At 43.2% G+C, this 25102-nt stretch overlaps 1 protein-coding gene across 2 annotated transcripts in view; it reads left to right on the forward strand.

Annotated features, from left to right (window-relative positions):
* LOC117430821 (1-phosphatidylinositol 4,5-bisphosphate phosphodiesterase gamma-1-like) overlaps nt 1-23758 on the forward strand; it is a 28988-nt gene extending 5230 nt beyond the window's left edge. Inside the window, exons 2-33 of one of the 2 annotated variants that reach the window (XM_034051332.3) lie at nt 4722-4874; nt 5597-5690; nt 5946-5993; nt 7686-7770; nt 8252-8335; nt 9892-9914; nt 10080-10152; nt 10402-10503; nt 11139-11257; nt 11397-11482; nt 11748-11868; nt 12140-12308; nt 12994-13116; nt 13301-13402; nt 13555-13742; nt 14097-14297; nt 14758-14877; nt 15101-15281; nt 15380-15457; nt 15997-16100; nt 16344-16437; nt 16533-16602; nt 16937-17100; nt 17415-17511; nt 17777-18001; nt 18354-18502; nt 18698-18812; nt 19053-19214; nt 19364-19452; nt 19568-19764; nt 19838-19900; nt 20030-23758. In XM_034051332.3, the coding sequence (XP_033907223.2) occupies nt 4722-4874; nt 5597-5690; nt 5946-5993; nt 7686-7770; nt 8252-8335; nt 9892-9914; nt 10080-10152; nt 10402-10503; nt 11139-11257; nt 11397-11482; nt 11748-11868; nt 12140-12308; nt 12994-13116; nt 13301-13402; nt 13555-13742; nt 14097-14297; nt 14758-14877; nt 15101-15281; nt 15380-15457; nt 15997-16100; nt 16344-16437; nt 16533-16602; nt 16937-17100; nt 17415-17511; nt 17777-18001; nt 18354-18502; nt 18698-18812; nt 19053-19214; nt 19364-19452; nt 19568-19764; nt 19838-19898 (3677 nt within the window). In that variant the 3' untranslated portion in view covers nt 19899-19900; nt 20030-23758. The remainder of the gene's footprint in view (nt 1-4721; nt 4875-5596; nt 5691-5945; nt 5994-7685; nt 7771-8251; nt 8336-9891; nt 9915-10079; nt 10153-10401; nt 10504-11138; nt 11258-11396; nt 11483-11747; nt 11869-12139; nt 12309-12993; nt 13117-13300; nt 13403-13554; nt 13743-14096; nt 14298-14757; nt 14878-15100; nt 15282-15379; nt 15458-15996; nt 16101-16343; nt 16438-16532; nt 16603-16936; nt 17101-17414; nt 17512-17776; nt 18002-18353; nt 18503-18697; nt 18813-19052; nt 19215-19363; nt 19453-19567; nt 19765-19837; nt 19901-20029) is intronic. The other variant, XM_034051341.3, reaches the window with a different exon arrangement.
* The last annotated feature ends 1344 nt before the right edge of the window (nt 23759-25102 follow it).

Raw genomic sequence — 25102 nt, forward strand, 5'->3', positions numbered from 1 at the left:
CCTGCTAACTGAAAGCATGTTGTAATAATGTTGCACCTTTTTCAGTAAATGATGCTGATTTTACTTTTAATGGGTTACTGTATTTACAGCTGTGACAGGCGAGATGTGTATTCCTAAAATAGGCCGCTTCCTTATGCCAGGCTGTGTTTTAAGACCTATGTGAGGGACTGTAATCGTTGTGCTCCTTGGTTTTTGGGGTGAAGCCATATACAAAGCCTAACATAGTGCATCCTAAAAGGCAGCCCTGTCTACAGTAAACAAGATCTACTAGTGTATTGGGACTGTGCAGGTCTGCAGTGCAGTTGTGCAGAGTGCCAGAACCCCCCTAGTGCTGTCAACATGGAGCCCTGAATGGAGAGCTCTGTGGTCCTTGAGCTGCCACTGCCAGAGGTCTGTTAGCACCTGGGTTTTCTCCACCGCTGTCTGTCCAGCATTAGAAACTGCAGAGTCCCATAAACCCTGCTCGAGCAGTTGATATGGCATCACCCCCCTGCAGTGTAAACTCCCAGGAACTCGGGCTGGGACCCCCAGCCACCTCTCACCTTTCTAACCTAGAATTTCACATGCCTTGATCAGCACTAATATCAGACTACCTAATATTACATTAGGAAAGATAGTCCAGGATTAGTGTGAATCAGGGTCTGTGTAAAACCAAGCCTAGAGAGAGTCAGAACCTGATCAAGATATTGTAAGGGATGTTGCTAAAACAGACGTTTGTTTACATGCCATTTCATAGCGATGAGGTGCACTCGTGGAAATCAGAATACAAAACGAGGCAATGATATGGTGGCGGTTCTGGAAAGATTGAATAAACCATTCAGTGTGCCTCAAGACACTCGCGGTGACAAGTCGCTTTTGAAAAGATTGAATACCCTGGGATCCTTCAAGAAGCTGCTAGATGAGATTCTGGGATCAATACGCTACTAACAACCAAACGAGCAACATGGGCCGAATGGCCTCCTCTCGTTTGGAAACTTTCTTATGTTCCTATGTGAACTTAAGTTTGATAAGTTATCGGGTTACAAAACATTGCTGTATCAGTTGTGAACAAATCCCTAGCGGTGCCAAAGAGGTTTGAAGCGTGGCTCCTGTTCCTTTTAGGTGGAGCATTTGCAATGGGAAAAATCCCTTTCACAACAAGGCTGTTCTCTTAGGAGGTGTTCCTATACGTGGAGAGTACTGTACTATAGAGAATGGTTTAAAAAAAATATCAAACATGTAGAAACTTGATTGCATTATTTTTTTCTGACTGCGAAATATCTACAGCTTGCCTTTTGGTTTAGTCTATTGCAGTTGCAGATTAGCTTAGCTGTTTTTGGCTGAAGTCACTAGAAGAAAAGTCATGATCATGAACACCCCATGTTAGACATTTACACTTTCCTATTTCTGTTGAAAGTCTTTAATGAGGTCACTGGGGCAAATCACTGTCACAGCAATACTGTCAGTTAAATGGGCAGAATATCGGAGTAACACTAAATGAACGTGTTTCTGGTGAGTTTTCTCATGGATGCATCACTTTTTCATGTGGAGATCAGGGCATGTCCTCTTGTGGTAAAAAGTCCCTGTCCTATATTCATTGTCTGATTTTTATCAGGTTGCATACCAAAATGAATGTAATCTCTAATTATAGCTTCTTTTTAATCTAAATAATTTGGCTGCAGATTGAACTTTGTCAGTCTTCATCTTGTATTTGTGTCACAAACCAGTAGATTTGTTTGAGGACTTTAATTATACCGGAAGTTTAAAAGGAGAGAAAAAAAAGCGGGGCACTGCTTATTTTTTCGTTTCAGTTCAGAAACGGCAATAGGTTGTATGTTTTTAAAATGATCAAATCTTACAATCCCTCCGCAAGCTATGGCAATCTCCAGCTGCTAAATCAAGTAGGCAAAAGATTCTTCTTCAGTGTGAAGTTTAGGATTCCTCTAATGTAATAGAAAATCTTTTAACAATGGAATTTAAAAAAATGCCTTGCTAACATCCATATTGCCCTGATGTTGGTTTTTGTCTTGTGGCTTAATGGTACCGTTGCCAGCTGGAACCTCTCACTTGGAGTGTTGTTGTGTAAAGCACTGTGTGTGACTGAAATGATCAAACATTTCTCATGTTCATCTGCTAGCTCTAATTGGGTCACGTCTTGAACATTTGTACTCGGGGCTTGAATTTCATTTTTGTGTGCTGGGGGGATTCCCCCCTGTGCTGCAGGGGGGTAATCATCACTGTGACACAGAGCACTCTCCATTGCTTTTGCCATTGCCTGACGTGAAGTTTTTGCTGCAGCAGAAGAAAAAGGTGCTTTTCTTTTTAACCAGCGCTCCATTTCTTTAACTCTTTACACTCAGCCCTATTTCCGCCTGTTTTTCACTGTTTTCATTTATGTATGTTTAACTATTGGATAGTTTGTACTGCATGCATGTAACATGGCTGAATTTCCTTTCATATTGTGTAAGTTGCAACAGGATCAGGCATACTATGTGGTAGAGATGAGAATATATGTAAAATCAAATTAATAACAACGCTTTTCCAAAAGAATAATGAGTTTTAAGAGATAAAGCGTCTTTTTTTTTTTTTTTTTCAAAACTGTTTACTTACTGCCGTGTACTGAGTTTCTATACTGCTAAAGATAGCGGTCGAGAATCACATACGAGAGAATAAAGTCTCGCGGCACTTAAAATATCCAGCACTACATTTATTTATTTATTTATTTTAAACAGAACTACTCAGAATGTGGCTCATAGTGCTTTCGTCTCTGACACCCACTTCCTTGAAGATTGTTGTAGCGTGTCAGGCATTCTAAATTGGATGGAAAATACAGTAGTCTGGTGTCTTAAAATATCTCTGTAGGATTTTCCTGCACTGAAAGTTGCAGATATGGGGGAGCAACTTGGAAAATGTGCAATTCCCGCGCTGAAATGCAAGCTCTGGTACTCTAAGCAGGGCTTTTTGGCAGATGTGTGGCCAAGTCAATTTTCTTTTCTAATATTGTACCGACCCAATGAGACTGTGACACTAGCAGCCATGAAGTTCCATGTAGCAACTATTTCTACCCTGTACAGCCTGCGACTTTCTCCATACCTGTGTTACTTCAAGAAAACATTCTGGGGGTTAAGAAAGCACAGCTTCCCTCACCAAGTATCTCAAGAAGTGGTCACAGCGTGGTTCTGTGGTTAATCTCTCTGTAAAGAAGACAGACCTCGAGAATGAAGACCAACTCCCACGCTTTAACAACCAGCAAAATACAATTTATACATATTTATTACAGCTCAGTTCTCTGCCATCTGCTTAAAATAAAGAAATAAATTCATGAAATTCAGCCAGACCCAATTAGCAGCACATGTCTTTACTGTTCCATGCGTTCAAACCAAAAGCATATAATAAACGGTGTATATTGTAGTTCTCTCACTGGGTTTTGTTGACTGTCATAAACAACTCAGACATTGCTCTTGTGGTTTATATCACCAGAACCTCTTGATGGAATTCCAGCTTGTACATTAGAATAGCACTTCTGTTCTCTTATAGCTTGTCAGATCTATTTATTAATTATTGATTATGTATTTATTTTGCTTCAGTCTCAAATAACTCAAGATATTTAAATCTATAGACGATGATATTTGTAATATTGGATTTATACAACACACAATTAAGGCATATTTGAATATGAAAGGAATGAAAAAATATGAATATGAAAGGAATTTTTTTTAAAAAATGAACCGAGCTTTATACTGTATATAACTTTATACAAGTAGCCCCTCAGGGCTGTAACATGTGTGGTGATTTGTATCTTATTGCGACCTGCATGTCATGGTACGTGTGATCTTGTCTTCAATTGTTTTATTTTGATGAGTTGCTGGGAAGGAAAACAAAAACAAATGAAATATAATCAATATTATAATAGTCCAGCTCTTTTTTTTCCCCCTGAACATGTTTTAAACTGTTCATTAGTCTCTGAAGTTTTTGCATCCAGTGGAATTGGACCCCCTCTCTTTTATAGAACTGAATCTCTGAAGCAGGTGTCTTTTTTCCTGTTTGGTCTGTCATTTTACAGTAAGTGTAATATATGGCCTGCCCCTCTTCACACAGACCTACAGTGGAACAGGGGTGGAAGAGGAGGAGGCTGTGTACTATTTAGGTGTTTGGCAGAGAAGAGGAAAACTTAGTTTCAGTTGAATGGGGGTGGTGTAGTGTGGGAGAGGGGGGGGGGATGTTTGATCTCTACATCTTAATACAGGAAACATGCCTGTTGTGCAAAAATAAGCTTGCAGTTGAAAAAAAACCTCCTTTTTTAACTTAAGTGTACTAACCAGGACTATGAAACTTGCACATTGTTTTACCTCATTTGTATCTTCATCTGTGAACTAGTCCAGCAACTTCATCGATTTACAGTTTGCTTTATTCAGTCATTGATTTATCAGAGACTGCAGCTGCCATCTGCTCAGTTTATTGCTTAGATTAGATGGCTTGCATTTTTAACAACATAAGCAGTATAGCCTCTCATTGCTTTAGGTTCCTTCTATTGTACTAGAAGCCTAAAAAGATAAGCAAAAAAACCTACGAAACTACAAGACGTTTCGACTCGCCGGTAACCCCTTGGATCCCAGAAAGCAAGATGATTAGTTCTCATAGAAAATCTATTTTGGTGCATTGTAATTGAACTATGTTTTCACCTGCGTGTTTGGAATAGTTAAGGTCCAAATCTTATGTTCTTTCCCTTCTCCCTCTCTCAGTTGATATCCGCGAGATCAAGGAGATTCGAGCGGGCAGGAACTCGCGGGATTTTGAGCGCTGCATCGAGGATACCTCTGTGCGGCTGGAACACTCGCTCTGCTTCGTCATTCTGTATGGCACAGAGTTCCGCCTCCGAACCCTCAGTCTCGCAGGTACGCTCAACACCACGCTGTTTATCAAGCTGTTTAAATACGTCTCAATTGTGCAGTTTTGAAAGAAACACATGCTCCAGCACACATGCATTTTAAGTTTAAAATATGATTTCTGTGACTTATTCTTGGGTCACCTGTTTGCAGTTGTACTCCCCAGGTCGACCTCGGCAGTGAGTTCTGGGTCATGTTACTGGCTGAAAGCATGTCAGTCAAGAGGGGAAGCAGCTGATTGGTTGGTTGTTTATTGATAGGAAAGAAGCCAGTGAAGGGGTGGGGACAGTTTGACTCTCCAGGTGAAATGATCCAGGAAGGACAGGACAGTCTAAAAACAAGACTTGTGAACAGAGTTTTCTTTAACCCAGTGTAGCACCAGGTATCATGTTTTGAAATGAAAATACTGTAGCAGGTGTTTCTTTCAAAACTGCACATTTATGACCTATATAATGAATAGATGCACATGGGAGAGACGTTTTTATGGAACGGTTTTGTTAGCTACAATTATTAAAATGGCTCACACAAACTTGATGGATAAATCCTATTCATACTTTGGGGGGGGGAAAATAAATCTTGAAATAAGTCCAGAGTCTAAGCTTTGGTCCTGATGTGTGCTGTTTTTGCACATGCATGCATTCGGAGACGTGTTGCTCATGACATCATGTGACTGCTGGCACTGATTTTGCGTTTGCAGCCGACCATGTTGTTTTTCTTTTTCCTCCTCACAGCCACTTCAGATGAAGAGATGACCATGTGGGTTAAGGGCTTGTCCTGGCTTGTTGCGGACACACTCAATTCTTCCACACCCCTGCAGATTGAAAGGTCGGTGCTTGACCTGGGGTCCTACATGATTGCGGTTTGAGTCGAGTGGCTGGGTCGCCTATTGAGAAATATTAAAAGAAGCTAAAATCCAATGGCAAACATTTCAACCTCGAGTCTTTTTCAATGGGGCCTATTGGTTAGAGCTGGGGGACTGGGAGGCAGGGTGGCCCAGCGGTTAGAGCTATGGACTGGGGGCAGCATGTATTTTGTTCAGATTCTGTGAAACAATAATGTCCGCTTCCTGTTTCTCCACAGGTGGTTAAGGAAGCAGTTCTATGCAGCGGATCGCAGCAGAGAAGACAAGTAAGTGTACACAAAAACCTTCCAGAAAAAAGATGACGATACTGTTCAGAAAAACAATAAAAATGACACGTTCTGGTCTGTTATTTTAAATTAGGTTGGCCGCCTTTTAAAACGTGCCACTGTTAAGCATGTGTTGCCATTTGTCAGTGATTAGGTGAATCTCTCTCCCTCCCTCTCCCAGTGAGTGGTTTTATGAATGAACTTTGCTGAGATGGTTGATTCCTGGCAAGGAGCCCAGGGGGAGAGGGGCATGGCCTGTGCTCTTAAATCTTGCAGTTCTGCTTTGTTACCTTTTTAAGGCCTACATATACACTGCAAACCTACTGGCAACCTAGCTGCGCTGTTAATGCATTTCACCGTTTACAGGGGAAGCCTGGCCTATGTACTGTAATGTGAAATATCCCCACGGCCATCCACAGAGAACAAATCTCCGTTCAAAGGCATGCAGTTTATAGTGGCGACCTTGCCAAGCTGCAAGTTCGAGACTCCCCACTAAAGCATTCATTATCACTATCAATAAGCACATACATGTTTCCCTATATCAGCAGCCAGCACTCCCATTTGCCGGCTGGACTGCTTTGACGGAGATAATCCTCCAATTGCAGATGGTGTAACATCCATGAAAGAATTCCAGGTGCAGAGTGATACTCAGAGCGTTGAGAACAAAGGGCGTGCTGGGTTTCAGTGGCTGCTGGTCTATTGTGTGGCTGCTTCCTGTTGCTCTGTTTGGAGAGGGAAAGCGAGCGGAGCTCTACTGAACAACGATTGAGAGGTCCTGTCAGTCAGACCCCTGGATAGGGATTTACAAACCACTTCTCGCTGCCAACCTGACTTTCTACACCCGCCCCCCACATGTGTATCCTGCATGGCCGGAGGTTCTCGGCTGCTGCTGCATTTCAGGGTCTCTGCTGCACTGTCCCCTTATCCTGCATACTTCAGTGCATTGTGTTTGTGTGTTAGGTGGCCTCCCTAGCTGGTTTTGTCTTGTGCCCAGGACACATAGACTGCAGTGTATTGTAGTGATCACGTGACCAGTGACCCATAAAGACGGTGCACTGTTGCTGGTTGCTGAGTATCCTGGCAGATGCAGCTCATTGATTTATTAATTTCCTTGTTGATGGGAGTCAGTACTACATATTAATGCCATAATGGCCCTATTCATTGGGGGTAGTGGGTAGGGGTTTGCAAAGCACGAGGACTTCACACCCCTTATGCTGGGCATGTAGGGTAGTTTTTACACAGGATTTATATTGCATGAGAGTATTATTTACTTCATGTTAATACTGTACTCGGCTTTCGCCCAGATAAAATGAGAATTGTGGTGGGAACCAACCAAGATGTAGCTTCGATATAATATATGAGCCTGCAGTGCTTTTCCTCCAGGTAATGTGTATTTCCTATTGGCCCTGTGTTGCTGGCTGAAGTGTAATGCTGGCTCCAGGGATCAGCCTGTTTGATGCCTCCCTGGCGCATCAGCACACACAACGGCGGTGATACTGGCTCCAGGGATCAACCATAAATTTGACAGATATATTTCCTTGCAGTCTGATCGGTACATCCCATTGTTTGGTGCTTTGAGAACTATTTTGGGGTATAACCTGCTGAGACACAATTCATGTTTTGGCATGTTTTTTTTTATAGTACTGTAGGTATTTCTGGACTTGTGTTTATGTATCTGTTTGTTTATTTCAGGATTTCCTCAAAGGATTTGAAAAGCATGCTGTCTCAGGTCAACTACAAAGTCCCCAACATGAGGTTTTTACGAGAGAAATTTCCGGTATGGATTACAAGAAAAGATGCTGATGTTCCACGGAATAGTTTGACCATTATCCCTATAACGGCAAATGTCACATTTTTCAGTTTTCCGTTAAGTATCTGGAAAACTACAAAGCGGTATATGTAATTCAATACGTTAACGCAACATTATTTGCCAGGTTTCATTCGACTTTATGAAGCAAAATTAGTTAATTCTATTGGGGCCATGCAAAACTTTTGGTTATTAATAGCAATATGGCTTTCCAGGCTTTTTTTTCTGATCGTACAAAGATGTCTAGAATATGCTTGAAGTGCAGTAGGTTGTCTGGGTGTTGTATATGCACAAGAAAGCAGTGCAGATTTCTCCTCAGTCCAGTATCTCCGCAGTCCAGCCCATCCCTAGCAGGATGTTTGGTGTGTACACATGGACTTGGGGTCACTTACAGCACCTCCTCCCGAGTGCCCTCGCAATAAAAATGCCTTGCTTGTCGTTTGTCTCTCAGGATGTGGAATTGAAGAACGGGGATGTCTCCTACAGCCAGTTTGCCCAGCTGTATCGCAACCTGATGTATGATGCTCAGAAATCTGTAAGTAACTTCATGCCTCTGGCTGTGTGTGAGTACATGTGGAGTCGAGAATAATATTAGCACAATGCAAATTCAAATTGAACCGTCTTGCTGCTAGATTCTCTCTACTCTAGATAAAGAGATATCTTTCAACACTGCGGTTAAATAAATATACATTTAGGGTTGTTAAATAATATTACTGTTACACCCAGTGTTAAATATCTTAACCCTACCTGTATTTTTGTTAGTGCAGTATGTATTCACCACAGAAATAAATTCATTGCACGCTGCTGTGAGACCTTTCCACTCCATCTACAGGGAGAAAGACTCTTTGTTTTTTGTGTTACATGATACATGATTGTAGCTAGGCCATGGGAATCTCAGACCCACAAGGGACTCAAAGCGAGTAATGGCTTTGCTCACAAAAATAATTAATGTTTAATGTTAACCGCATACTGCACCACTCCAAAAATCAATACCTACATCTTGAAACTGAGGTCATGTTGTAATTCTAAAGCTGTTCAGCCATCTAAATAAGGTGCAAAAATAGTGTACCTCCAGTCTGTTAGGTACAACACTTCACTGTTATAGCTGTGCAATAAACCCGTTCCTTCCTGTTTCCTCCTCCTGTGGTCTGTGTTTATCTTTGCATCTCTCTTTTTTTTTTAATAAGCACGTGTGTGGATGGATGTTACGTGCAGGCTGTGTGGGTTTCGAGTTGAGAGCTATTGTAGATGTCAGCATGTTGTGGTATCAAACCATCTATCATGAGTGCATGTGTTCTTTATGCTCATCCCACTAAGCGTCCTGGATTTTATAGAATAAATGACACATTTTTTTAATCAATGCGTCAGCGTTATGAAATTTACTACGGAGCCAAACCTTACCATTTTTTATTATTATTATTATTATTTATTTCTTAGCAGACGCCCTTATCCAGGGCGACTTACAATCGTAAGCAAATACATTTCAAGTGTTACAATACAAGTAATACAATAAGAGCAAGAAATACAATAACTTTTGTTCAAGCAAAGTATAAGTGTGACAAACCACAATTCAATAATACAGCAGATAATAGTGATAGTTACATCAGGGTATGATTAAATAGTGATAGTTACAGAGATTTTAAAATAAAATCCTCTCTAAAACTACGATTTAAACATCCTGAACAAGGAAGTCATATTAAAATTTCAATTTAAAAAGCCAATGCTGCCTATTCAGTTGATCTGAATGGAAACAAATGTCAATGGTTAAATCCATTCCAATAGAGATTTGACAGACCAAATGACAGTGTAGTGAGAAACTGCATAACCTTATCTAATTTATAGATATTATTGTCATCTCGCCTGCGTTGTGCTTGTCGGTTTGAATATAATCATTAATGAAAAACGGATTCAGGTTGGACACTGTTATATGATGACTAAGGGGTTAATGCTTACACTGTCTGGAGCCAGAGTTAAGATGGATACTGACAGTAAAGACGTGAGTGTGTCTCATTTACACTGCACTTCCAATGGATTAATATCCTCACTGGGGAGGTACAGCAGATACTGATCTGGTCTGTTCTTTCTTTGCAGATGGAGATTCCTTTCATCCAAAGGTAAGGAGTCTTGTTACATTTTATTGGGGAGGTCATATAAATAATCAAGGAACAGAACTCTGTAGTGGGATCTGGGAGGAGGTGAATTCAATAATGTGGAAATATCTGTGCATGTGGTCCATTTATTGTGTATCAATTTTTTTATTTTTTGGGGGGTTTTCACAGAGTTGACGAGAGACCAGATCAGCATAAAGTCACCATGGATGAATTCCAGTCATTTTTAATTGATTATCAAAAGGTAGGCCCTCTGCACGCCTGAATATACACCCCTGCTGGTTTTCTATGTTCGATGTCCAGGTATAAACAAATCAATCCGAACAGCTGCTGGAATTGATCAGATAAGTTTATTATGCCCTTGTATCACTGAACACAAAGTAGCAATACATTTATTAGGTCAGCTCTGTGTACTTGAAGTGTGTCTCAAGAGGGAAAATGCTGCTGCTTCCTGTAACTCTGCTCTCTCCTCTGTGTGTGTGCCTGTGTTCAGGAGCTGTGGGCTACAAACATTAGCCAGGTCAAGCAGTACATGAAGACCTATCTGAAGGATCCTCTGAGGGAGGTTGAAGATCCTTATTTTTACCAGGACGAGGTGAGACGCTAGGGAGTCATTTACAAAGAGTGGAGAAAACCTATTCCAATGCATTTTGTTTCTCAAAATCCCCTTGTTTCTTATCAGGAATTCCTGTTTCTTGGTCAGGTCTCTCTTCTAAAATAGTTTTAGAATCACTGTCGGTACAACACCCCATCAGACCTCGTTCTTGTCAACTTGGTGCAAACAAACATTTCTGTAACAGTCAGGAGAGACTTGTTGAGACAGGATTGTTATTCTTATCGATGTGACACTTTGAGGCGATCAGAAATCTTACATTATTCAAAATAGTACCCAATGGTGTGTGTTTTTCACTCTGCAGCAGCACAGTCTTTGAAAGTGAACGACAAATCCTGAAATAGCTTCTCAACCACATAGTGTTTCATACTGTCTTACCAAAGTGAGACCTTCTAGGATCTGTGTTGTGTGCCCCCCCCCCATACACAAACCTTTTAACACTTAATTATCACTTTGGCTAGCAGCTTTTATTAACCACAAAACAAGCCAGTTGTGCGGTGTGGTATTTCTTTTTTTGGTTCATTTTTGTCTGCACCACAGAGTCGTGAAAGGGTAATGTCAGCGCTGCGTAGACCCTGAATAATTGTTCACTTTTGCTTTGTGCTTTTCCTCTCTAGTTTCTGACCTACTTGTTTTCCAAAGAGAATACTATCTGGGACTCCAAACTGGACCAGGTGTGTCCTGAAGACATGAACAACCCCCTGTCCCACTACTGGATCTCCTCCTCCCACAACACGTGAGGGAAATCTTTTTATATATGCAGTTAAACTCGCCTCCAGCTCATCATGAGTCTGTCTACTCATTAGCAGCACTTTAGAGCCTGACTCTCTCTCTCTCTCTCTCTCTCTCTCTCTCCTCCCTCCCCCCCTTCACAGCTACCTGACCGGGGACCAGTTCTCCAGTGAGTCCTCTTTGGAAGCCTACGCACGCTGCCTGAGAATGGGCTGCCGATGTATTGAGTGTAAGGAATCCTTTTCTTGCACCTCCAAATGCATATGAAAGAGCCAGACAGTAGGGGAACTAAAGCAGTTTCTGGTTTACTTTGTTTTATTCCTTTTCATTTTCTTCAGACAGGCACCCTATAATAATTCCCACTGAACCCGTCATAGAGATTAGAACTACACTGCAGCTGTCTGCTACCAATTTAAGAATATGAAGATCCTCTTTCCCCCTTCAAGGCAGTGTGTTTGTTTTTTTTCTTTTAATGGGCTTGCTTTGTGTTTCAGTGGATTGCTGGGATGGTCCAGATGGGATGCCAGTGATCTACCACGGGCACACCCTCACCACCAAAATCAAGTTCAGTGATGTGCTCAATACCATCAAGGAGCACGCCTTTGTCACATCTGAGTAAGAGCGAGCCAGCGTCTGTCTGTGTGAAGCAGCTGTGATCCTTTACATTGATGTGTTACAGTTCTGTAGCAACATGGAGGGCAAAAGGCCTCTGGACCAGGAGACTGTAACTTCTAGCATGCAGTTTAGAATTGAAACTAAACCATTGGAACAGAGCGTAGAAGAGTCTGTTATTAATAACATATCGGGATTCTGATGGATTTATTTTCTGTCCATTGCTGACTTGGTCTTGACACCTGGTTCCTTCTTCCTCTTCCTCTTCCTCCAGATACCCTGTCATCCTTTCCATTGAGGACCACTGCAGTATATTGCAGCAGAGGAACATGGCCACCACCTTCAAGAAGGTGTTCGGAGACATGCTGCTCACCAAGCCAGTGGACATCTCGGCCGACGGGCTGCCCTCGCCCAATCAACTCAAGAGGAAGATCCTTATCAAGGTAGAGGGAGGGGGAGAAGGAGGGGGCATTGCCAGCTGTGGCTCGCACAGAGACACAGGGCTGCTTGTACCTGGATTCAGAGCTCAGGTCTGCTCGTACCTGGGTTCAGAGCTCAGGTCTGCTCATCGACAGTGTGGGGACCTGTTGGCAGCAGGCCTGGGCTCAGTTATAATTACAGTAACAGTTACAGCAGCCTTGTTTGCTGAAATTACAATTACAGTGCTATTGTGTACACTTATAATTTACACTAGAAAGTAACAAACAACTGCTCACCATTACATGTTTACTCTATTTGTTCTAAATAACCAAGCAGTAATCACAGGTACAAATACAGAAACATACTATATACATTTTATTTATTTTTGTCAAACAAATGGGATCACCAGAAGTGGTTGAATACAAGAATAATGATTGAATGACAAATAAATGCGTAATTGATCAATTATATGGTATAAATACAATTACGCAGGTGTGCCAAGGTTCAACTAATTACGAATTGCATTGATCACAGGGCTGGTTCAGTCACAGGCAAAAACATGCGGGCAAGTTAGGAAAAAGGGATCATCTTACAAGGGTGCAACAAATACACACTTGCATCATCCATGAATTATCAGGTTGTTAAAGGAGGCAGAAACTGATGTTGATGAGAATACAATCTCTCTCTCTCTCTCTCTCTCTCTCTCAGCACAAGAAGCTGGCAGAGGGCAGTGCCTATGAGGAGGTCTCCACATCCACCCCCTACTCTGAGAACGACATCAGCAACTCCATCAAGAATGGCATCCTGTATCTCGAGGACCCCATCAACCATGTGAGCCCCCCACACTCGTACAGGGACTGGATTCATTGAAATGCATCCCTCCATACCAACCCCCTCCCCCCCACACTCGCACAGGGACTGTGTGATTTTGTGTGATTTTTTATTTATTTTTTCCTAGTTGTTTTAATGTGCGTTAAAAAGATTTCTACAGCCTGTCCTGTTTCTTTCCCTGCAGGAGTGGTACCCTCACTTCTTTGTGCTGACGAGCAATAAGATTTATTACTCCGAGGAGACCTCGATAAACCAGGGCAGCGAGGATGATGAGGAGCAGAGGGAGGTGAGTTCACTACCCTGAGGACTAGAGTCCAGTATGTGATGAGGAGCACTACCTAACGCATTCCAAACACCAGGCTTGCATCCCTGGAGTGCATGTGGTGTACTGCTGAATTGAAATGCAGTAGAAAGTGACGTGGCGCTTGTCCTGGGCAGGCGTCGAATGGGATGGACCTGCACGTGACAGAGAAGTGGTTCCACGGGAAGCTGGGCGCTGGGCGAGATGGCCGTCAGATCGCAGAGAGGTTGCTGTCCGAGTACTGCTTAGAGACTGGGGCCCCGGACGGCTCCTTCCTCGTTCGAGAGAGCGAGACGTTCGTGGGAGACTACACCCTCTCATTCTGGTGCGGACTGTTTTCTTCTTTCACTTGGTTATTTTAATGCTAGTTTTTTTTTTCTTTTTACACACAGAAAAACCTTTTCTGAGGGTAACGAAGGCATTGTAGGCTTTGTTTAGAAACTAACGGTTAATTGTACTGTGTGTTCATTTTATTTGAGATTGCAATGTATTGATTAGTAAAAACCCCTATTCTACGTCAGGAAATATCCTTTAGTAAATCGATGAGTTGATTAAAGACAGAGTGAAGGTCTGTTACAGTAACCTTGATGAATAGCTTTGATTTGGTACCTCACATGTTAACCACAATGATTCTAAACAAAGCAGAGCTGTATTTAAGATTGTTCTTTTCCCTGCCCAGGCGCACTGGCAGGGTGCAGCACTGTCGGATCCACTCGCGCCAGGAGGCCGGCAGCCCCAAGTTCTACCTGACTGACAATCTGGTGTTCGACACCCTCTACTCCCTCATCACGCACTACCAGCAGGTACCACTGCGCTGCAACGAGTTTGAGATGAGGCTGACCGAGCCCGTCCCGCAGACCAACGCACACGAGAGCAAGGAGTGAGTCTCCACCCTTACCTCTGGGCTCTTTACCCAATAGAGTCTACTTGGTTTATGCTATGACGATCATTGTATTTTGCCTGGATTCTCTGGTTTTTGATGTAGGTTTTACAGTACCAGATTATAACAGCAGGTGGCAGCAGAGCTTTGATTTGAAAAAAAAAAAAAAATGCTGCAAATGTGTGAATAAACACCAGTACTGTAACATCAATATTATAATAGTGTGAGTAAACTTAAAATATCCACATATGATAAATTCAAGTACTGCGTGAGAGTGAGGGCTGAAAATGATACCAGATGTGACAAGGTACACTTTTGAGTTTAATATTTCAAGGGAAATGCTAATTTGTTGAAGGGCAGAAAATGGTGATGAGAATACAATGCCTTTTAGAGCAAGACGGACAGGTAGCAGGCAAGCAGCTTACTGTGTTCTCTCTCTCTCTCTCTGTGTGCCCTGCAGGTGGTACCACGCTAACCTGACCCGCAGCCAGGCTGAGAACATGCTGATGCGGGTCCCTCGTGACGGAGCCTTCCTGGTGCGCAAGAGGACCGAGCCAAACTCCTACGCCATCTCCTTCAGGTGAGGGGCTGTACTGTGTGTGTGTGTGTCTGCATAGTATTACTTAAGCCATACTTGGAAACAGTGTCTTCTTCTTAACTGCATCACATCTGTGAAGCCCCATAAAAATGCATGTGTGTTCCACACAAATGTTCCTAATTGCAAAATACAGAATAAAAGGTAATGACAGTATTAAAGAGACTGCTGTAATTGTTTCACGCACAAATTATGATTGGCTCCGCAGGGCTGAAGGGAAGATCAAGCACTGCCGGGTGCAGCAGGAAGGCCAGCTGGTGATTCTGGGGAACTCTGAATTTGACAGCCTGGTGGACCTGATCAGCTACTTCGAGAAGCACCCACTGTACCGCAAGATGAAGCTGCGTTACCCCATCAACGAGGAGACGCTGGAGAAGATCGGCACAGCTGTGAGCCTCATGCATCGGAGCATTTCCAGCAAATCCAATTGCAAATGGTGCATTGCAGCCACTTGTAAACTGACCTGCTTCTTTTGTTTATTCTTCAGGAACCCGATTATGGATCTCTGTATGAAGGACGCAACCCAGGATTCTATGTGGAGGCGAACCAGATGCCTACGTTTAAGGTACATCCTGCTCTGTGAAAGACAACCCTTTGCCAAGGGTCACTTCTTAACACCTGTAATGCACCTTGAAATCTGTTCTGAGCCTCTCTGCCTGTGCTGCAACAGTCCTTGTCCAGTGTCTTGTGTCTTTACGTATTTGTGCATTTCTCTTCCCCCTCCTATTAGCCCCGACACTCTGATGCTATCTGCCTTTCTGACTCTCCTTGGTGTGTCTCTCTCTCTCTCTGTCGTCTGCCCTTCTGACTCTCCTTGGTCTCTCTCTCTCTCTCTGTCGTCTGCCCTTCTGACTCTCCTTGGTCTCTCTCTCTCTCTCTCTCTCTGTCTCTCTGTTGTCTGCCCTTCTGACTCTCCTTGGTGTCTCTCTCTCTCTCTCTCTCTCTGTCTCTCTGTTGTCTGCCCTTCTGACTCTCCTTGGTGTCTCTCTCTCTCTCTCTCTCTCTCTCTCTCTCTCTCTCTCTCTCTCTCTCTCTCTCTCTCTCTGTCTCTCTGTTGTCTGCCCTTCTGACTCTCCTCTGTGTCTCTCTCTCTCTCTGTCACAGTGCACAGTAAAGGCGCTGTTTGAGTACAAGGCCCAGCGAGACGATGAACTCTCGTTCATGAAGAACGCTGTGATCCATAATGTGGAGAAGCAGGAGGGTGGCTGGTGAGCTGAGCTGTATGCCTAGGGGGGTTGGGGGCTGGGGGCGGTGCTGAGACAGGATAGATGCAGGAGTCTTTTGGGGGAGTGGTTTGGAATTGGTAGTCTACTGATCCTTTTATAGGAAATCTTTGGTGATGCGATATTTAGCCCGTATGTTATCAAACTTGTGAAATAGAAACGTCTTGGGATTCCAATCTTCAGAGTGCGAGGAAACCGCCTCTAACTGTGCTTGTGTCGCCTCTGCAGGTGGAAGGGGGAATATGGTGGCAAGAAGCAGCTGTGGTTTCCAGCCAATTACGTGGAGGAGATCAGCCCAAGCACACTTGAACCAGAGAGCTCTGTAAGTGTCGTCACTCAAAGTAACAGAAAGCTACTGCAATGGCTTCTCTGCCTGCATCTCAGCAGGGCTCTGACCAGTTAGCTTATTCCTTGCAGCCGCTGACCGAGAACAGCCCCCTGGGTGATCTGCTTAGAGGAAGTATTGACGTGCCGTCCTGTCAGATCGGTAAGTGATGCTGACATTTAAAATGAATGCACCATTGCACAGCAGCTTGGTCCAGGTTTTTCAACCTGAGCCTTATTTGTACCAGATGAGCTTTAGAAGAGAAGTTACAGGCTTGGTTGTGAATAATTAAAACCTTCAACTGTTTTGCAATGGGAGTTGTCTATCCTACCATGAAACCCTGTTGTCCATCACATGTGGTTTATCTATCAGGAACCATAGGATTTAATTCTAATGTGTGCTGCCTGACACTCCAGCTGATCACTCTGCAGACTGATCTAAGCACTGGCACTAGAGAACTGCTGCTTACTCCTGTGTCTGTGCTGTATCCCCACAGCTGTGCGCGCGGATGGGAAGGGCAGTCGTCAGTTTGTCTTCACGCTCGCCATGGGCCCAGTGCAGAGGGCTGGCCACGCTCTGGACATCGCTGCCGACTCGTATGAGGAGATGCAGGACTGGGTGCTCAAGATCCGCGATGTGGCGGTGACTGCCGACGCCAGGGTGAGTCTCTGAACACTGCTTGTTCCAGCACTGCCTGCCCCTGCAAATCTGATGCAGAGAAAATCCCACTGCATCACACAATGGCATCTGATTCGCACAAAATAAACAGACCTTTTTTACAGAGAAGCATTGAACTTTTAACTTGTTTTTGCTTTGTTACCTGGGGATTCCAATCGCTTGCATGTTTTGATTTTTATTTGTTAAATACCTTGGTGTATAGTACATGGCTTATTTGTTTATTGATTTATTAAAATAAAAAGCTCATCCTTTCAGTTGCTGTAGTTGTCAGTTTTTGCCCGGTGTGTCTCCTGTAGCTGTCAGAAGGGAAGATGATGGAGAGGAGGAAGAAGATTGCTCTGGAGCTCTCTGACCTGGTTGTCTACTGCCGGCCCGTCCCCTTCGACGAGGACAGTATGTAACTCCCTTCTCCCTGCTGGGCTTCCCTCTCTGGGGTCCTGTTTTAAAGGATGTAGTGCTCCGCTATGCATGCGTCTTGAAGACGGTTCCCCAGTGTCAGATGCTATATTGAGTTTTCGTAAAAGATCACTGTTAACATGTGTTTTATTGCATTACCATACTTTTAACTGGGGCCACTGCTTCCGTTGCCTTGCCAGGGCAACCCTATCGCCTAGGTTAAATTAAAATGCAAATGGTCTCTTCACCCCCCTCCCGGCAGAGATCGGCACGGAGCGTGCCTGCTACAGGGATATGTCCTCCTTCCCAGAGACCAAGGCTGAGAAATACGTCAACAAGATCAAAGGCAAGAAGTTCCTGCAGTACAACCGTCTCCAGCTCTCCCGCATCTACCCCAAGGGCCAGCGCCTGGACTCCTCCAACTACGACCCCCTGCCCATGTGGCTGTGCGGGAGTCAGCTGGTGGCCCTCAACTTCCAGACCCCAGGTATAGAGTGGCCCCTCCCGATCTGATCTATAGAAACTGTTTCTACCACCAAATAACTTTGGGTTTTTAAAGTTGTTTAAAAGTAGTTGCTAGTTTTCCCTCCTGCAATATCTGCTTACTGAAAAACAAACAAACAAAAAAAAAATGTTGTTTTTTTTGGTTTGTTTTGTTTTTTAGTGATAAGCTTTTACAGGAAATCTGATTTTTCCCTTCACCGTGGGTGAAAGTCTGTTCTTTTTAATTAGGCAAAATGACCTTCACTTTTGGAACTGATTGTATGCAGTGTAATGTGAATGTAAATCCTTGCTCTGAGCTGTGTCTTCAAGGACAGTGTACTGCGCTGTGTTTGCAGATAAGCCCATGCAGATGAACCAGGCTTTATTCATGCTGAATGGGAAGAACGGCTTTGTCCTGCAGCCGTCCATCATGAGAGAGGAGACCTTTGACCCCTTCGATCGGAACTCCCTTCGGGGAATGGAACCAATCACTGTCCAGATTGAGGTAACCGCAACATTTGAGATTACCGAACGGGGGGGGGGGGGGGGCATTTTAGGTGTAAGTAGAGACGAAGTATCCTCAGTTGGCAAGGTACAAGGTCCCCGCGTTGCTAACCCATGAGGCTGGCTACAGTGAACAGTGCTTTGGACTCCCTGTGCCTTGCTCACTGTCTCCTCGTCATTTCCTCTCCTCCTTCAGGTGCTGGGCGCACGCCACCTCCCCAAGAACGGCAGGGGTATCGTCAGCCCGCTGATCGAGATTGAAGTGTGCGGGGCCGAGTACGACAGCGGCAAGCAGAAGACTGACTCCGAAGGTAAGGGGGTGGGGATGACGGACATGTGTCTATGCAACTCTACTAAATGGCTGACGTTTGTAATAATTTTCACTTGAATGGTAAAATCGGTTCTATCTACTACACTAACAAACACAAGGGAACATTCAAGTAACAATCATATATGGTCCTGAAGGGTAATGGTGTACCAGCGAGAGACAAACAGCCTCTTTTCATGCCTAATGTTCATATTGGGGAAAAAAAAGCGTTTGTGTGTTGCAGCGGACAATGGGCTGAACCCCACGTGGCCCAGAAAGAAGTTCCATTTCGTCATCTGTAACTCGGAGTTCTCTTTCCTGCGGTTTGTGGTGTACGAGATCGACATGTTCAACGACCAGAACTTCCTCGCACAAGCTACCTTCCCCGTCAAGGGACTCAAGACAGGTAATTCTTCTTTCGTCGACACGGGGCGTCTTAGGAGGCGATGCCTGGGATCTTACTCTACAAAGGGAGGTTTTTAATGAAAGGTTTCAGTTTACGAAAGACCAAAACCAAGGAAAAGGTTAAATGTTTGTCCTTTTATTTTTGACTAGGCTATAGATCGATACCTCTGAAGAACAGCTTCAATGAAGATCTGGAGCTGGCAGTTTTGCTTGTCCATGTGGAGATCTTCAGTGGCAGGGTAAGCCGTTGGCCATCCCAACGTCTTTCTGGGGGGGATAGGTAATCTCCAATCACCCTGTATTGTCTGCGTGATGTGGACATGTGAGAAATGACTTGTGGCTTTCCTCCCCCAGCACGAGAATGGGGATGCGAGCCCCTTTGTTCTTGCAGCCCAGTCAGTCCGGGAGAGGACCAGCGACCCCTCCTCCGGCCTTCACCTGGCGCAGTGCGGGCGGGAGGGATCGCTCGAGACGCGCTGCCAGACCCCACTCGATGACTTCCGTCTGTCCCAGGAGCACCTGCTCGAGCAAGCCGACTCCAGAGACAGAAGGTGAGGCCTACAATTCTATTCTCTCCAACTGGGATTTTTATTGTGTTATTAAATATTTTTTGTCTTGTTACAGAGAAGAGTTTGACAGACATGGGACATTAGAGTACACCCAGCATGTTGTGAACGCTGAATAATAGTAGGAAAAATACTACTAATAACATTTGGTGGTGGTTAAGGTTAAAGAAGAATGCATTATAAAAAATAGTATGCCTTTGCTGATCTAATATCTAACATCACACTTTGTTTTGTTGTGGACATCTTTCAGATTGATGCGGAGGACCCGGGTGAGTGGAGACAACCGTTTGTAGACGAAGCGGGGCCTGTTTCAAGTGCCTCCAGTACTGATGATGTCACTGACTGCTGTGAAAACTGGTTTCTATGGAAACGTTACCGCTCTGGCCTACATTTTCAGGCAGCTCTTCCTTGTTCTCACCTGTCCTAGGCCTCACAGAACTTGTGCAGAAAAGCCATCAGTTACAAGAAAGAATGCATTTGATCTGTCCTTGTTAAAAATAAAAATGTGCTGTTAAGCATCAGTGGGTGAAGCAGAAATTGCCCAAAATGGTTGTTTTGAAAACCAGTTTCAAACTGGGATCAGTTGTTTTCGATGCCAATAATATATTTATTCCTGTTCTGCTTGGCAAAGTAAAGCTTTTAAGTAGCTAGTGAAGCCCATCTTCTTTTCAGGAATAGAGGTAAGACTGTGTAGCTCAGTATTTTCCCTCATGTCTGGTCAAAGATCTGCATTGATCACCTGGTTCTGGGTGGATAATCAGTTTGTAAGAAAAGACGTGTGTATTGGACTCTCAATAGATTCCTCTCACTCCCCCTACTGCCTCAGCAATCCATTCCAGCCAGGGTGGGGACCTAATGTCCAGCTCCTAAAGCACTTCGTACTAATCAGTTTGGCTACGAGAACGCGTCAGTAATTTGAGCCCTGACATGCTCACTAGTGCAACAAAGCTTTTAAAATCCAGGTCTGTCCTGAGGAGACTGATAAAAGTAGTAGCTCCAGTGAGGGTTTATTATTTGAAACATTTTATTCTTCACCTATATCCCCATGGTTTGAAAGGTTGTCCGTGTAACTGGAGTTGGTATGTTCTACAGACACACAGTGTGGATTTAGCCTACCCTTCACTTTGTCTTAAAATAAAGTCAAATACTTAAAAGATGCATGATAAAGAGGGCCTGATTGTAGCTACTATGTATTATTTGCTTTTTTTTTCTTAACGTTCTCTTTTTTATTGTGCTCGGCTTTTATGTTTAGCAAAGTCTCGTTTTATCTGAATTTAATCAGATTTGTTTGTACATAAGCTTTTTATCTTGTGGAGATAAAGTTACAAAGCTCCCAGGAAATGCAGTGAATAATGACAGTCCAGTTCGCTCTGTACACTACTGCCTGACCAAATAATACATGAACCCTTCTCTACAATCTGCACTCCGAGCTCTTGTATGTCTACCCCCTTTGTTAGGATAACGTCAGACTTTTTTTTTTTATTTTAAGTTAAGTGCTGTAATAATGTTAAAGTCTGAGTGGATTGAGGAAGTAATTTGTCTTTTTTTAACAGTGTGATTATTTTATCAGTCGGGGTGTTTTTGTTTTGCTTTTCATTTCTTTTTATTTCTGTCTTTTACGCACAGAATTGCTTATCAAACTTTATAGAAGCATCAAACCAGCCACCTTGGAATTGTTTCCTGTAGCTTGAATAGGAAGAAAAGGAAGTTTTTTTTTATTATGACTGTTATAATGTAAATACAATTTCCATACTCTCTTATTAGACAAATCCATGCAAAACTGTGAAAAGTCCAGTTTTAAACAGTTACAGCTCATATGACAGACCCTGGTTTAGCACTAATCTTGTTCTACCTAATGTCACCTAAGGTAGCCCAATTGTATTCTGTGCAACCAGCCAGCAGCATTGGAGCAGGTAAGCACACTGTTCACAAGCACAAGCAGCTGTTTACCTTGCAGTCGCTTACCTGGAGCACTAGAGGCTCATCACACAGGTACACGCTGGATATACAAAACCCACTTCAGTGTTTTCTGAAACGGCAGATTCAGATGAGAGAGAGCTCTAGCTCCAATATTCTTGCCAGACAGTGATGTATCAGGTGAGATATTACTGGTCCTGTTAATCCCTGTACAGTTACTAACCACCCAACCAGTATTAGCCAGTGTATTTCTCACCTGAGTTTTTTTTAGTCTCGACTCTATACCCTATCATGCCTCTGTGTGTGTATTCCTACTTGACTAATAACAAATTATACTGTAAACAACATCTGCAAATTAATACATTAAAAGGAGAGCTGAAGACTGCAAATTAGTCACACAAACAGCACACGTGTGACTTCCTTCCTGTGTTCCTGGCACACCGAGCAGCGATTAAACCAGTTCTGTGAGAACGTCTGCTTCAACTAGCCTTAGTGATCGCACACTGAAATGTTTTGAGGGTGATCTTGAACTCCTCCACCGTGGCAAAATGAAGAGTCGATTTAATGAATCTACTGGAGACTGCAGTTAGGTTAAGTGCTGGGCCAGGCATAATTGTCTGTCTAACCAGTCCAACAGCAAAAACACACACAAAACAACCAAGCTAACTGTTCTGGGACTGGTGGGTCATCCTGTAGAATTGCAGGAGTTGTGTGTTGAATTAGTCACAGTGCAGTTTTAGGATGACAAAATGTAATGCAAAATACTGAATCCTGATCTCGTCATTGTATTTCCTCCTTCTGCTATCATTTTTTTTTTCTGTGTTAAGTCTGTCTGGCTCTCAGATTCCTGTGCGTAATGGGCAATGTGGGTATGCAAATTGTTCTCCCAGCCACGAACACTTAACCAGCCGGGGTTCCAGTGTTTCCACACCTCTAGTAGAATGTTAGAGTTCCACCAATAAGGAGGGGTAGAATGGTGTTGGTCAAGAATTGGGACGAGAAAAAAGGACCAATTGGGAGTCTGGAATTCTAAATGAGGGGACCAATAGGAGGGTACAGTGTATATAAGTCAGCCGAGTCAGACTGGGTGTACAGTGTTTAAATGCAAAGGTTTTTTTTATTTTTTTTATATGCCTGTTACTAAAGGTACATTCCCCCTGCTCAGTGTTATTTAGGGGAAAAACCTAATTGCTATTTTTTCAATTACCTGTATTGTCCAATATTCCCTGAGTGAGACTAATTATGCTGCCTAAAAATACTCCGTGATGAAAAGATCACAAATATTGTATATCAACCTGACTGAAGGTTGAATAAAAATTCTGTCAGAACTAGGTGTCTGTCATGCAACAGTATCCCTGTTGCAGTCACTGAAGCCTGCCTTACATACCAAAAAAATTCCAAACCCCATAACCCTTCTGCATTCCCACACTTTATTCCTATGCTCAAACCGCTGAGTTAATCATGTTCGATATATTAGGGACAAAGGGGCAGTTAAGCAGTCATGTTATTTATAAAATTACAAAAATGAACAGGGGTTAAGATGTTAATTTGGATTTGGCAGGCTACTGAGATTTATAACTTGCAGCTTTGTGCTTCTTAAAGTACGCAAAGCTAGAAGCGTGCAATAGTTTTCTTTCCTGTAATGCAACTTTTGTTTTTCAGGGTTTAGGTCAATAACCAGATCAATTCAATTAAGCAGACTGCTTACATTACTCCTGTTCGTCCAAGCCACCGAACGTTGTTATGAGGTGTTCCACAGCAACCTCTTGCTGTTTCCATCCTGAAACCCTGTTAGATCAGTTTTTAAAAGGTGCCCAATTTGTCAGAGGCGACCAGAAATAGGGATACAGGAGCCGGGTGCTGCTTCCGTTCTCTTTAGCTTCAACGTGCCTCCGTATCTTGTGAATTACTTGTTGAATTTGTGTCATTTTTTTGTTGTTTGTTCTACTTACAAAAAGAAGCCTTTCTGTAATGTGCCTAAGCTAAGACAAATGTACATTTCTTGTTGCCTTTCATATGAAAACATATTCAGCCTGAGAAATAAATAAGTACTTATCCAGAATTTTATGCATCCTGCGTTTCCTTTCTTCCTGCCCAAAAGCTGGTTATGCAAAATATGAAAACCATATGAAAAACAGCTGTATGCAATTTCTGGTCATGTGATTCATTACATCTATACACTGTAAGCTGTGTGAAAGTCATGTACAAGCATGGGCATGTAGAAGGACCTCCTGTGACTTCACAAGAGGAACGATAGCCGGTGCCCATGCGACTAGCTCATACCTCAACGCAGTCACCAAAAGCTCCATCCAGACACTCTCCTGGTTCCTGCAATGGCAATGTTTGCAGAAAACCACCACCAAAAAGCACAACTTCAGGGACAAGTGGGTCCTGACATGTGCTGGCTGCAGTTTTGTGCAACACATCATATCAAGCAACTGATCTGCTACAGTGTGGTCCAAAGAAATATTATTTGCTACCAGGTGTAGACACATCTGGGTACTTGGTTACATCTAAATCTAAATTACGTTGCTATAATCGTTTTGCAGTAAAGGGTCAAACTTGGGTAAACGTTGCCCTTTTTGATGCCATTGCAATTGCAAGCTAAACGGTATCTAAAACAGTTGCATATTCAAATACTGCACATTAAACTCCTCCTGTAACCTCTGGGTCATATTAAAAATAGTTGCAGCATTTGATACAAGACAAACATCTTTCTGTCTACCCCTACGAGGGTGGTCCTGTCTAGACAGGCTTGAGGCATGTGGATTGGAAAGCAGGCTGAGAAATCTAACCTGTGCCACTGAACAGCCGTACTTTACAAGTAAAATGAAAGCCTCCCCTTCCAGAACTCAACGTTGAACAGTCGGGTAACTCCACTTTAACATCACAAGCCTCAGCAGCTTTACAGTTTGGTTCAGGCCCGGTAAAGCAACAGAACTCTTTGTGTCATTCGTGGATTTGTTGGATGTGATCAATCAAGTGAACCTCAAGTTAAAACAGTAGGTCTATTTATTCCTTCATTTTACAACACACAGATCAGTTTACTTAAAGACGTAAAACAAACACAAACAAACAAAAAAAACTGCCAGTGGCATCAGTTCTTATGAAAACATTAAGCAGCTTATCTAGTGTATTGAAAATATGACACACAGCAGAAACAGGCCAAATTTCACAGTGAACTGCTCACAATGTAAATGAATAACTTTATACACCACCCAGTTGATATATCGCGGGTGTCGGGGTCCAATATAAATCCTATATATGTGGAGGGCCGTGATATAGCGAGAGACCCATAGAAGAACAAATAGGTTAACAAATACTGTACAACCACTCCCTCGTTTTATCGGGGGCGTCAGGGTCCAGTATAAATTCTCTACGCAACCCGCTTTTTCTCATTTTTCAT

This window comes from Acipenser ruthenus, chromosome 29, assembly GCF_902713425.1.
Source record: "Acipenser ruthenus chromosome 29, fAciRut3.2 maternal haplotype, whole genome shotgun sequence".
Classification (NCBI taxonomy): Eukaryota; Metazoa; Chordata; class Actinopteri; order Acipenseriformes; family Acipenseridae; genus Acipenser; species Acipenser ruthenus.